The 13955-nt window shown below is 38.4% G+C and overlaps 1 protein-coding gene across 1 annotated transcript in view; it reads right to left on the reverse strand.

The window, feature by feature from the left end:
* DNAH5 (dynein axonemal heavy chain 5) overlaps positions 1 to 13955 on the reverse strand; it is a 213876-nt gene that overhangs the window by 61260 nt on the left and 138661 nt on the right. The window contains exons 56-59 of the mRNA XM_034998796.1: positions 7873 to 8104; positions 6598 to 6712; positions 6175 to 6351; positions 1712 to 1915 (exon numbers count right to left, since the gene is read on the reverse strand). Of these exons, the coding sequence (XP_034854687.1) occupies positions 1712 to 1915; positions 6175 to 6351; positions 6598 to 6712; positions 7873 to 8104 (728 nt within the window). The remainder of the gene's footprint in view (positions 1 to 1711; positions 1916 to 6174; positions 6352 to 6597; positions 6713 to 7872; positions 8105 to 13955) is intronic.

Here is a 13955-nt window from a genome sequence, read left to right on the forward strand (position 1 = left end):
CACATAGGAAAAGAAGTAATCACTTTATATTATTATATTATATTTATATATATTTATATAATACCTGTTTTGAGGTCGTTTATATCTATTGTACCCATGTGGGGGTACATTCCTACTATTCTACTAGGCACCTCTCCCCAGCTCTACATTCAACAAGATCATTTTGGTAGCTTGAAATTGGCCATTGTGGGGATATTTACACCATGGAAATTGGCAAATACTACAAATTAGACTTTTTCTTCTTTTTTTTTTTTTTCGCCTCTGAGAACCAGTTGTTTTAAATATTTACCACATACTACCACTTCACATACTGAACAGCTATACACCAATGAAAAAAGAATGAAATACTACCCTTGCAAAATAAGAATGAATCTCAAAGCCTTGTTGAATAAAAGAGACCAAAACAAAAGAAGTCACATGACATGATTTCATATCTATAAATTTCAAAATGAACAAAATTAATTATCAGGATAAAGATCAGAATAATGGTTATCTTAGAGGAAGTTACTGACTGGTTTGGGATACCAGAGAGATATCCGGGGTCTAGAAATACAAATCTTGATTTCTGTGTTTATTAACAGGTATATACTTATGTAAATATTCATTAATCTGTGTACTTAAAATTTGTAGATTTTATCATATGTTAAGTTTTACATCAAAATTAAAAACATGCAAATTACTCAAAAAATTACTATTGAGATTTGTAAAATATAAATATACATATATTTGTATTCATAGCATACAATATATGCATATATGTATTGCTTTCTTAATATAATTTTTTAAATTTTTATTTAAACATGTCACTGATGATGCCTTAAAAGCCTAAAATCTGTCAGGAAACGCTCTAATGCTTGTTTTTAAAGCTCTAATGGCTTGTTTTTGAAAGAGAAAATTCTATTCTGAAAAAATACTTAAATATCTGTTCAATATATGTATGTAGAATATTATCAAGGCTTGAAAAAGAAGAAAATCCTGCCATTTGTGGAGGACATTATGCAAAATGAAATAATCCAGACACAGAAAGGCAAATCCTGCATGTCTCACTTATATATAGAATCTAAAATAGTCAAACTCCTAGAAGCAGAGAGCAGAACGGTGGTTGCCAGGGATAAGGGGAAGGGAAATGGGAAGATGTTGGTCAAGGGGTACAAAGTATCAAGTTGCAAGAAAATTAAGTCCTAAGACCTCGTGCACAGCAATATGAATACAGTTAACCACATTGTATACTCCAAATTTTCTAAGTGTTCTCACCACAAAATAAAATGGCAACCGTGAAGTCATGGATACTTTAGCTTGACTGTGGCAATGATTTCACAGTGTATACATATCTCTAAATATCAAGTTGTACACCTTAATATAGAGAATTTTTTTTGAGAGAGAGAGAGCACATGAGTGAGCGGGGTGGGGAGAGAGGGGCAGAGGGAGAGGGGGGAGAGAGGGGGGGAGCCTCCCAAGCAGGTTCCACAACCCTGAGATCATGACTTGAGCCGAAATCAAGAGTCGGACACTTAACCAACTGAGTCACCCAGGCAACCCAATATAGAGAATTTTTATATGTCATTATACCGCAATAAAGATGGCAAAAAATTGGATAAGTCAAAATATGTATGCGCAGCAAATTCTTTTCTGAAACTTATTCTACTAAAAGACTCAGACACTCTAATGAAGTCTGAGTCCCCTTTCAGCCCATTGTTACTGAACTACCAACCTGTAAGTTCTGTAAGAAGTTTCCTGCAGTCATGAGTTTTAAAGATTCTTGCCAGGACGGAATTGTACAGCTTTTTTCCAGGTCAATTTTCACTGCACTGACTTTCCTTTGAAACAGGAGGAGCACACAATCCATGATCCTCATGATGAGGTGAGGGGGTCGGCCCAACGTGCGGACAGTGGCGATGTCCGAAGGCTTGATGGTCTGCAGGACGAGAGGAGGTCATCATCCAATCTCAGATAAGAAAGTGTGGACCAACCTTTAGTCTCTAAATGCTACTTTGACAGAGGAAAGCAAGCATTTTTGAGTTAGATGCAGAGTCATAAGGTTTAGATGCATGGTTAATTGCCAAGAAACGCATGTCCCCCAAAGTTCAAACTTTTACAATTCAAACTGACAAGAGGAGACACAGTGAGGGAAATGTGGGTGAGCAGCTAAGGAGCTGTGACTTCTCTAAAATTGTACAGACCACTATGTGTCAGGAAAAAAAAAAAAAGAGTATAATCTGAAAGAGAATACTCAGCACTTGAAGGAGCTACGAGGAATTCTCAACCAGGAAAACTCCAGTATGTGCAGTGCTTTTTACTCATTAGTTATGTAGGTCAAGAATCTGCCTCTCTCTTTTGCAACCCAGACTTGTCACAGTGGACTGACACTAGCAGGTAGCCCCAGGGCTGACAGATTGAATAATTAGAGGTTTCGGAGCTGGGAAATGACCTTTAAATGATGGAACTTAAAGCAATATGAATTTCACTAACTCAGAAAAGTCCTGTCCCATTTCTAGTATGGAGATTCTGAGAGAATAAATTATTTAATAGTCACACAGAAGGATTGGGGTTGCTAATAACCTCTCTGTCTCCTACACTCTTTATGGAATAAGTATTAGAAAAACAGTAAATATAAGAATCTGATACAGTCCTATTTCTAGGACAAATAGTATACATTCATCCCTTCCAGATCTTATTTGCATGTGCATACTCCCCATCAAATGAAGGTGACCAATGACCTTCTAATCAAAGCTAATAATCTTTTCTCTGAGGATTAAGGGGAAAAAAAATGAAGAAGAAAACCACTGAACATGTTAATTAGAAATGTAACTATTGACTTTGAAAATGTTTGTTTCGGGAGATTAGTCTTTGTGAACACGAGACGACTGGAAGCGAAGGAGAATTTGTTTTCAAGAACTGGAAATGGCAGATAAATCTTGATATGAGATGAATGGCTAGAAAAGAAAGGAGAGAAATATATTAGCAGCCTGTGGGGAAAGTAGGGTCAAATAAACGTTGTATAAGCTGTAAGAGCTAGACGTACTTATTTTACTTTAGCTTTAAAAGGGAACATTCTCAAACAGAATTGGGCTCAATTATGTTAGATGCCCAGGTAAAAGGAGCTGGGGGAAGAGGTATATCTAAAGTTCAACCTATTTCAACTAAGTATTGGATTCCTCTTTTACTCTGCAGGCAAAGCAATATGACTGCTACAGAATTTCCTAGATATCCTTGCAATATTATAGTTATTTAACATCTGGAGGTATTTTGTATGATTGCGTGGAGTCAGATTAGCTTTGAGATAGGAAGAGAAAAGATCTTTGCTATTATCTTATTTGTTGTACAGATTTATGTAGCCTGATGCCAAAAAGTTAGTTTGAGTGGATCTGGAACTTCTTAGAATATATTGGTAGTACCGTATTTTAAGATTTCAAAAGTTCACAAAGAAGCAATAAAATGGAGGCAGAACCAATGAAGGAAATTTTTGAAAATCTCTCCAAGACACACCATCATGTCACCCCTGTTTCCACCCATTTCAGCATTGATAATTAATTATATAATGCAGAATATCTCAGTGGTAGAGAACATGAAATTAGGAGGATAAAGGAAAATATTTTATAATATCAAAAGGATGACAAGTCTTTTAAATCCTGGGAAAATGTATACCTTTAAGCATGATCTAAGATGCCATATGCCCTGTTTCTATGATGCCATTGGGTTTGGAAGTTTCTTTACACTATCAATATATTCTCTCTGCTGATCAGAGACTCTCAGTCTAAAGCCAAGATGCCCCCAAAAGGAGGGTGAGTGGGGGTCAGAATCTTGAGGAGGTATCTGCACTCCCATGTTCACTGCAGCATTATTTACAATAGCCAAAATATAGAGGCAACCTAAGTATCCACCGATGGATGAGTGGATAAAGAAATGTGAGAGATATATATATACAGTATGCATGTGTGTGTGCATCCATGCGTGTGTGTGTGTGTGTGTGTGTGACTGCCTGTGTACAATGGAATATTATTCAGTCTTAAAAAAAAAAAAAAAAAAGGAAACCCTGCCATTTGAGACAACAAGGATGGACCTAGGGGCCATTTTGCCAAGTAAAATAAACTAAATACAGAAAAACAAATTCCATTCCATTTATATGGAATCTAAAACAGTCAAATAAACTAAATACAGAAAAACAAATTCCATTCCATTTATATGGAATCTAAAACAGTCAAGATTCATAGAAGCAGAGAGTAGAATGGCAATTGTCAGGGCCTAGCAGGAGGAGGAAATGGGGAGCTGATGGTCAAAGGGTACAAAATTCTCAGTTATGCAAAATAAATAAATTCTGGTCTATTTAATACTGTATTATATACTTCAAATTTGTCAAGAGGGTAGATTTTAGATATTACGTTAAATGTTTTTAGCACATAAAACAACAACAACAATAATATTAAAGGGAGCAGGGGGAAGCTTTGGGAGGTAATGGACAGGTCAATGGATTTGAAGGTGGGGATAGTTTCACAGGTATACACTTATTCCCAAACTCTCCAAGGTGTATACATTATACACGTTCAGCTTTTTACATGTCAATCATATGCCAATAAGTTGGTTTTAAAAAAAGGGGCAGGGGGAGATGAGGAGCCCACCAACCTGAGAGACTGAAGATCCAGCAGAGCTTCGGGGATGAAGAAGCACAGTTTAGTCAGTGCAAGAAGGAACAGAGGAACAATAAGTAAAGACGTATCCCAGTAAGAGTAGTGTGGAAAGTTGGAGAGATCCAGAAGGCAATCTCTTTGTTGTCTCAAAAGAGTAGAAGTTCGGGCGCCTGGGTGGCTCAGTTGGTTAAGCGACTGCCTTCGGCTCGGGTCATGATCCCAGGGTCCTGGGATCGAGTCCCGCATCGGGCTCCCTGCTCTGCAGGGAGCCTGCTTCTCCCTCTCCCACTCCCCCTGCTTGTGTTCCCTCTCTCACTGTGTCTCTCTCTGTCAAATAAATAAATAAAATCTTTAAAAAAAAAAAAGAGTAGAAGTTCATATTTGCATATTGCTCAGGAAACTTAAAGACTCAACTTGGATCAGAAAGATTGAGAAGTGTTTCAGGCAGTGAGATCAGGAAGGGGTTAAAGAAAATTGCATTATCAAGGGTCGCCTGGGTGGCTCAGTCATTAAGCGTCTGTCTTCGGCTCAGGTCATGATCCCAGGGTCCAGCCCGCATTGGGCTCCCTGCTCAGCGGGAAGCCTGATTCTCCCTCCCCCATTCCCCCTGCTTGTTTCTCTCTCTGGCTGTGTCTCTCTCTGTCAAATAAATAAAATCTTTAAAAAAAAAAAAAAAGAAAGAAAGAAAGAAAGAAAGAAAGAAAGAAAGAAAGAAAGAAAGAAAGAAAGAAAGAAAGAAAGAAAGAAAGAAAGAAAGAAAGAAAGAAGGAAAGAAAGAAAGAAAATTGCATTATCAAGTAATGAGGCATGCTCAGTTGAGGTTCTGGAAACTGAATTAGCTGTGGACAGATCAGCAGGGTTTCATTTCTCCAGCTGTTCCCTAGGCCAGGAATAATAAAAAACATAGGGCCGTAGAGGATTAAGAGTGAAGTAAAAGCAGTCTTAAACTGAGTCCAAAGAAATCTTACATTGAGTCTTCAACACTCGACCAGCCCTTTAAGGTGTGGCCCATTGCACTAAACTCAACATATTTTCTCACAATCCAACCTTCCATTCTTGCCACACAACTGCATTGAATAATTGTCAGAGGCCGCTCAAAACCCGCCATTCACGAGCTCCATCAGATCAGCAGTTCTGTATTTGGACAATTCATAGATAAACTCCGAGCACCTTGTATCTTACAGACCTGCTCCGGTGTCCTCAATAAATGAGTAGGGAAATGTTGTCTTAGAAATTTTATGTGGCATTCCCGATGTCATGTAGGCTTGCTGGTGACAGAGTGGGAACGAGAACCCAGGACTCCTGACCATCAACATACAACACTGCCCATCATTCGTGAGGGAAGAAAATGAAATGGGAAGCAGCAAGTGCAAAATCTCTGAAGAGCTAATAACATGTCCCTGCAGAAAATATTACTTGAGATTTTTCCAGTGAGGAGCCCTTTGCTCTGAAGGAGTAGAGCATTTCCTTGCTGTTACTCATCTTTTCTTCATCCTTGCCCATCGTCCTAGGCACTAAGCATGACATCTGCCACATTGCACAGATTTACCTTCAGGGCTGCTTCTGCTTCTTCTAAAGCTGGTTTTGCTGCTTCCAGTTTCTCTTCGGCAATGGCTTTATCTTTGGAGATGCCGTCCACGATGGCTTGGGCTTTGTCCTTCACCTTCTGTACCTCAGCTTTGACCTTCTCGGCGGCCTGTGCTTTCATTGTCACTTCTTTTAAGACCTAATTCAATATAAAACAAAAAAACACCTCGTCAAACATACGCTGTCAAGCTGAAAATGCACATTTTCCCTTGATCTGTTGACTGTGTCCACTCCTAGGGTATTTCACAGGAAAATTAAGAGTACTACATTCTATTGGAAATAATGTATCCTTTCATGGTTACAGTGTAGTGAAGACGCATAGATCATTAACATTTATTACCAGGAACGTAAAACACCACTAGTCCATGCATGAGTGCCCACACACCATGTCGGCTTTATCGTTGGCCACTTGGAGCTCCTTTTCTTTCGCTTCCAGTTCTTTGCTCAGGGCTGCAACGGACTCTGAGGCTTCTTTTAGCTTCTCCAATCCAGTATTCATTCTAGGATTGAACATCCAAGCAAGCCATGTTAAAAGGTGTGGTATTTGGCCACATTTTCCAAGCACTGATCCATTAATCTGGATAGTAGTGGTCATATTTGAAGAATGAGTGTATGAGCAAATAGCACATCCAAGAGGGCTTGACAAAAAGAATATGCACCCAGGGTTGATACCAGACTGAACACGGGTGTATGTTTTTCATAGACTGCATGTGGGAGCATGAACTCATTATAGCCCTGCACAACATGAAGAATGATGATGGGTCTAGAAGCTGTATCATGCAGAATACATGCTTAATGAAGTTTAATTAAATGACAATAGACTTCAAATGCTTGAAGTCCTAACTCAGAAGAAGAAAAATAAATAATTTCTGTTTAAAAAAAAAAAAGACTAATTAAATTAAAAGAAGAAAGGTTTGGGATCAAGGAAAGAAACAAATCTGAAGTCATCAGAACAACCCTGTGAAGGGACCACTCACTCCCTGGACCTGAGATAATGAGACCTCAAAGACCAGAGCTCTCAGAATCAGTCAGTCCAATCTCCCACCCAGGGTCCCTTATGGAACAGCCCTGCTGGTTCTGGCTCTATGTAGGCAGAAGCTAGAAATGATCAGAAAAAAGCAGGCAGAGCAGTGAAACCTGGAACAGGTTGAAGCAGGGTATTCACCATGCAGTGAACATCAGCATCACCCAGACTCTCCTAACCTAGACACCCAGAAAGGGTGGGAAGAGAAGGACAAGAGAGGGAGACAGGAATTATTTCTACCATTATAACATTTGGTATTATAACAAGTGGTAGGCCACATAAACACTTGGCAATATTTTATTCTACTGGGCAAGAATAAAGCTCCAACAATCATGGAATAATCCTTTGAATAGGCTTGAGAGGGGGGTGTCTTGGCCTCAGCACTATTGGCATTTGGGGTTGGATGATTCTTTGCTGTGGAGGGCTGTCCTGTGCACTGTAGGATGTTCAGCAGCATCCCTGACCTCCCCTCATCTGACACCAGTAGCACCCCTTCCCAGCCCCTACCACCCAAGTTGTAACAAAAAAAAAATGCTTCTAGTCTTGCAAAATGCTCACTAGGAAACAAATGTGCCCCCAGTCAAGAACCACCGTTTTAAAATAACGTTATATCTGAACTTCACACTTGACGCTTACCTACTGGCTAGAGTTTGCACTTCCACATGTTTTTCTCTGTACGTGCACTTATAGCCCTGAATAAAGGAGAGGTAGGACTTGGGAGTCACGTGAGTAGAGCGTCGGAATCTCTGGAAATAGTCAACACACTTCTCAGCCACCCCATCCTGGAAGGAACCCATGCACTGGACCACTTCCTTCTTGGTTTCCAAACTGCAGTCAATGTCATAGGAGGACAGGAAGTGTTCGGACACTAGAAAGAATAAAGATGGCAGCGTGTGAAATAGGAACGTGAACTGCCATTTTAAAAGTTAACGGGCTATTTTTGAAACATTTAGACATTTCTCGGGACTGCATACCATTTTTATAGCCCCAGCTAGGTAGATATCTGTTGGCATTTTTGGCCCCAGGCCTACGACTTCAACAATTTTATTTTCCCTTTCATGTACAAAACTATAACAGAGCTCAAGACTCTCATCAGTCTTTATTTTCTGGTACTTATGCAAAGAAGTCTCTTCTGCCCGGGTGCAGGCTCTGCTCAGCAGCCAGCCTATTCTACGCTGTTCTATACATAAGGGTCAAAGTGGTACAAATAACTCAAAATTCAGTGCCCACCTGGTACTCATATTTAACAAACCCATTTATTTTCAAGCGCAGAACCTGTCATACCCTTAATTCCCCCCAAGCTCTGACTGCATTTGGTATGTGGAATGTTTGTCACTAAGTTTTTTTATGCCTGGGCCATCTTGTTCCCAAAAGTGGCTACTGGCCACTTGCAGTCAATTCTAATTTACAGCGTCCTTTAAAAATGTTTGGGTAAAAACCTCCTGTTGGAGACCTTCATCTTCCCAACAGCACCAATCATGGGACCAATTCTAAGGCAGCATTTCCTATTATAGGAATAGGCCATAAAGTCAGAGCTAATCAATTACCATGTACACATCGGTGTCTGCCACCCTTTCACCCCTGTGATAGGGCCATGCAGAGAGACTAGTATGAAACTTGGTCTCAACCCTAAAGAATTTACAAAGGTTATGCATGATGCAGTTAAAAATTATTATACCATCTTTACATAGGTTGGAAAAAATTGCCTTTGGATTTGCTTGAAAAGTACTTAGAATATTGAGTAATATACATAAGGGTTGCAAATAGAAATATGGCCAATAAAAAGGGAAGGAAAGAGAAGGAATCAAGTAAACAAACCTATCAGGTGAGAGTTGGCAAAGCTATAAAAAATGATTAGTAATTGATCAGTAAATTAATTTATTAAAGCAGTAATTGTGGGGCAGCATTTACATCTATGTAAATAATGGGTACCATATATCAGCTTGGTTATAAACAGTTTACCATAGACACTGGAAGGCAATAAATCAAGACTCAGAAGTCATATTTTCTCATGAGTTAAGCAACCTCTACAAAGAACATTTTAAATTCCAGGAAGTTTAAGTCTAGGCACTGGAAACATAGCAACAATCCTTGCTTATGATAAAGTTTTTGTAGGTATTAAGTCCAACAGCTGCAATATTCACCATGCACCACACATGATACTAGGTGCTTTACTTGGCATTATGGTGTATCTTCAGCGAAGTTCCCGCTTCCCGAAAACCCCCTTGTATTTACCATGTAATGATTTTTTTCCTTTTTATATGAACAGAAGGTATCAATAATGGTGACTTCCTTCTTTATATAGCAAGTATTCTTTTTGTCTCTCCAAAAAGTCAAAGAGAATAAAAATAGGGTGGATTCAAAGTATATTTTTCCAAAGACCCCAATCTCTGGTGCAAGAAAGGTTATGAAAAGAATCAGATCACTGTCACTTGGGGTGACATGGGGTGACCCATGACTGCTAAGACTCAAGCAAGAGGCCATGGAAAACCCTTCCATGGTCATCATCATCCAATCACCAAAGCAGCAATGCCAGTTTGGGGGCCCACCTTCAGACTAATGCTTGAGGTTGGTGTGGGTTATATTTTGGTAATGTGTGTTCATATCACCTGATGGGGATTAGGTGAGATATGTGTGGGACAGAGAGGAGAATGCTGGGCTCCGTCACTGAATTTTGGTGTCCTTGGATTTCTACCTCATTTTGATTAAAAGAACTAAAGTCACAAAGTGAAAAAGGCACATTGGTTGCCTGTCCAGTAGCCATCCCCTCTCTTTGTTACTAAAAGAATCTCTATTTTGCTCAGGGTAACAATCTGCCCAACTAAAATCCTTTGATTCCCCCAGACTCTCTTATAAGTAGGGGTGACCCAGTTCAGGCCAATGACATGTAGACAAAAGTTCTTGGGGAAGAACGCTGTCCTGAGATAAAAGGCAAACTTCATAAGGCATCGACAAACATGATGTTTGGGGATGCAGCAGCTACCTTGTGCCTGTAAGAGTAAGAGCCACACCCTGAGGATGACAGCAAGAGAGAAGGAGTAAGATCCCCCAATGGCATCATCCTGGATTGCACAGCTCTGCATTTTCTTGGTAGCAGGAAAAAGGGGGAGGGAAAAAAAATACTTGTTTGAGCAACGACTTCTCTGGTGTTCTCTTACAGCCAAACACATCTTAACTGATACATTCAGAGGGCAAGCATGTCTAATCTTGGCAAATCCTAAATCACAAAACTGTATCAGTTAATCCTTACAACATCCCCAAGTGATGAATTTTAATATGTACCTCTTGTAGATAAGAATGATAGGGCTTAGAGAATTTACTTGCAGATAGCAGATGTGCAATTCTAACCCAAGGATGATGGACTCCAAAGTCCATGTCACCTTGATTTAGAAATTCAAAGAGAACCAAACTATGTAGTCTTTAGAATGCTAAGCAAACATGTTTAATTGCACCCAAGGTTCAGAAATATTTACTGACTACTCTGCTTCATAAACAAAAGGTGCTAATTTTTCTGGAAAACTGTGGGTACTATTGTGGTTGGTATTACTTTCTGAGGGGCCATTATGTGCACTTGCCTCATTTACGCTATATCACTAGTTGTGAGCAAATGCAGAAGCAGGGGAGGCTAATTCATAAGACCAAAATCTTATAGATTATAAATCAAGTAATAATCTTCAAAGAGGGCCATTTTATTTACATAATTAAAATGGCCTACCTTGAAAAAAAATATGCCATATATATAAATGCTATTGATTTTGCTTGAGACTTTATTTTCAAGTGAAGATGGCCTATTCTCATAACAATGGGCATGTTTAAAATGTAATCTAGAAGAACATTAAAAATTGTCTTTACCTTGGAGAAATCTAAATGAAGTGCATGGATTTAGCAGTGACATTAGAATCACAGAATAGCATTAAGAAATACAAGACCACCATCTTAACAATACTGGAATTAAAAGAAAAAACCTAATAAAAAATGAAATAGAAAAGGAGAATCAAAATGTCTCAGCTGATACAAATCTCTGCCCTTCAGTCTCTAAAACAAACAAACAAAAAAATTAAAACTGTAACACAACACTACAAATTGATGCCAATATCCCTAAACAAACCTCTGAAAAAGTAGAAACTGCTTTAAATCAGAAATTCAAAATTAAAAAGAAACTGACCAAATAATGTATCAAGAAGAAATGCAAAAAGAATTGACTGAACTCAGGAAATAAAAAGTAAAAGACAAACAGCTTAGTAAATAAAGTAACTAAAATAAAGTAACCAAGGAAGGGACAAAGAAGAGAGGAAAAAAGAAAAAGAAATATAAGACAAGACCACCAGAATGAAGATAATAAGACGTTTAGAAACAATTAATTCAAAACAACTCCATATAAAGCTAAAAACAAAGGTTTGCCAAAATGGAGATTACAAAATGGTGGAAAAGACAGGATTTTACAACATTAAACAAAGCATATTTTTCTTTAAATGCTTCATCAAGAGACTTAGTCAATTTAAATTCACATATATAAAAACCTCACACTTTTTCCAAAAACACTTTAGTTATTAAAATACTATAAAATATTGTATTAACCTTCTAAGCATCTTTATTTATTTTTTTTTATTTATTTGTGACAGAGAGCGAGAGAGCACAAGTGAGGGGGAGTGGGGCAGGGGCAGAGGCAGAGGGAGAAGCACTCTTGTGCTTAGCAGGGAGCCCAGACGCCTGGGATCATGACCTGAGCCAAAAGGCAGACTCTTAACCGACTGAGCCACCTGGGCACCCCCTGAGCATCCTTAAATTAGAAAAATACTCTATACAATAACAATAACCCAAAAAAGAAATTAAGAAAGCAATCTAATTTAGAGTAGCATCAAAAAGAATAAAATACGTAGAAATAGACTCCACCAAAGGAGATGAAAGACTTGTACACTATAACTATAAAATACTAATGAAAGAAATTAAACACAAATATATGGAAAGACATCTCATATTTAGAATTATTATTTTTAAATGTCTATACTACCCAAAACAATCTACAGGTTCAATACAATCCCTATCAAAATTCCAATGGCATGTTTTTTTTACAGGAATATAGAAAACAATCCTAAAATTCATATGGAACAACAGAAAATCCCAAATAGCCAAAGCAATTTTGAGCAAGAACAAAGTGGGAGGCATCACACTTTCCTGACTTCAAAATATCTTACAAGGTTACACTAATCAAACAGTATGATATTAGCATTAAAAATAGACCTATACACCAATGGAAGAGAAGAAAGTGAGAAATAAACCCATAATATGTGGTCAACTGATTTTTAACAAGGCTGCCAAGAATATACACAATGGGGAAAGAATAGTCTCTTTAATAAATGGTGCTGGGAAAACTGGATATCTACATGCAAAAGAATGAAATTGGACCCTTGTCTTACACCATACACAAAAATCAACTCAAAATAGATTAAAGACCTAAACGTAAGACCTGAAACCATAAAACTCCTAGAAAAAAACATAATGGGTAAACTCCTTGACATTGATCTTGGCAATGATTTTTGGGTATGACACCAAAACACAGGCAACAAAAGCAAAACCAAAGTGGGATGACATCAAACTAAAAAAATCTTCTTCATGGCAAAGGAAGCAATTAACAAATGAATAAGTAACTTATGGAATGGGAGAAAATATTTGCAAACCATACTTCTAATAAAGGGTTAATATGCAAAATAAAGAACTCCTACAACTCAATAGCAAAATGTAAGTAACCTGATTAAAATGGGCAAAGGAACTGAAAAGAGATTTCTCCAGAAAAGACATACAAATGGCCAACAGGTATATGAAAAAGTGCTTAACATCAGCAATCATCAGGGAGATGCAAATCAAAATTACAGTGAGATATCACCTCACCCCAGTTAGGATGAATGTTATCAAAAACAAACAAAAAAAAAACAAAAGATAACAAGTGTTGGCAAGGGTGTGGGGAAAAGGGAGCCCAAGTGCACTATCAGTAGGAATGCAAACTGATGGAGCCGCTATGGAAAACAGTGTGGAGGTTCCTCAAAAAATTAAAAATAGAGGGGTGCCTGGGTGGTGTAGTCGGTTAAGCATCCGACTTGGTTTGGGCTCAGGTTGTGATCTCAGGGTCATGAGATGGAACCCCACATCGGCTCCACGCTCAGTGCAGAGTCAGCTTTAGTTTCTCTCTCCTTCACCCTCTGCTCCTCCCCACCCTCTCTCAAATAAATAAATAAATATTAAAAAAAAAAAAACACAGATGGGGCCCTGGGTGGCTCAGTCGGTTAAGCATCTGACTCCTGATTTTGGCTCAAGTCATCTCACAGTTGTGGGATCAAGCCCTGTGTGGGGCTCTGTGCTCAGCATGGAGTCTGCTCGAAATTCTCTCTCCCTCTCCCTCTGTCTCTGCCCCTCTCCCTGTTCGTGTGCGCTCTCTCTCTCTCTCTCAAAATAAATAAATAAAATCTAAAAAATAGTAATAAAAATAAAAAAATAAAATAAAAAATAGAATTACCATATGATCCAACAATCTCACTTCCAAGCACATATCCAAAGGAAATAATACCACTATATCAAAGAGATATCTGCGCTCCCGTGTTCACTGCAGCATTATTTACAGTTGCCAAGACATGGAAACAACTTAAATGTTTGTTGATGTATAAATGGATATACATGCAATGGAATATTATTCAGCCTAAAAAAAAGATGGAAATCCTGCCATT

The sequence above is a fragment of the Mirounga leonina genome, unplaced genomic scaffold (assembly GCF_011800145.1).
Source record: "Mirounga leonina isolate KUSES-001 unplaced genomic scaffold, KU_Mleo_1.0 Mir_95, whole genome shotgun sequence".
NCBI classification, from domain to species: Eukaryota; Metazoa; Chordata; class Mammalia; order Carnivora; family Phocidae; genus Mirounga; species Mirounga leonina.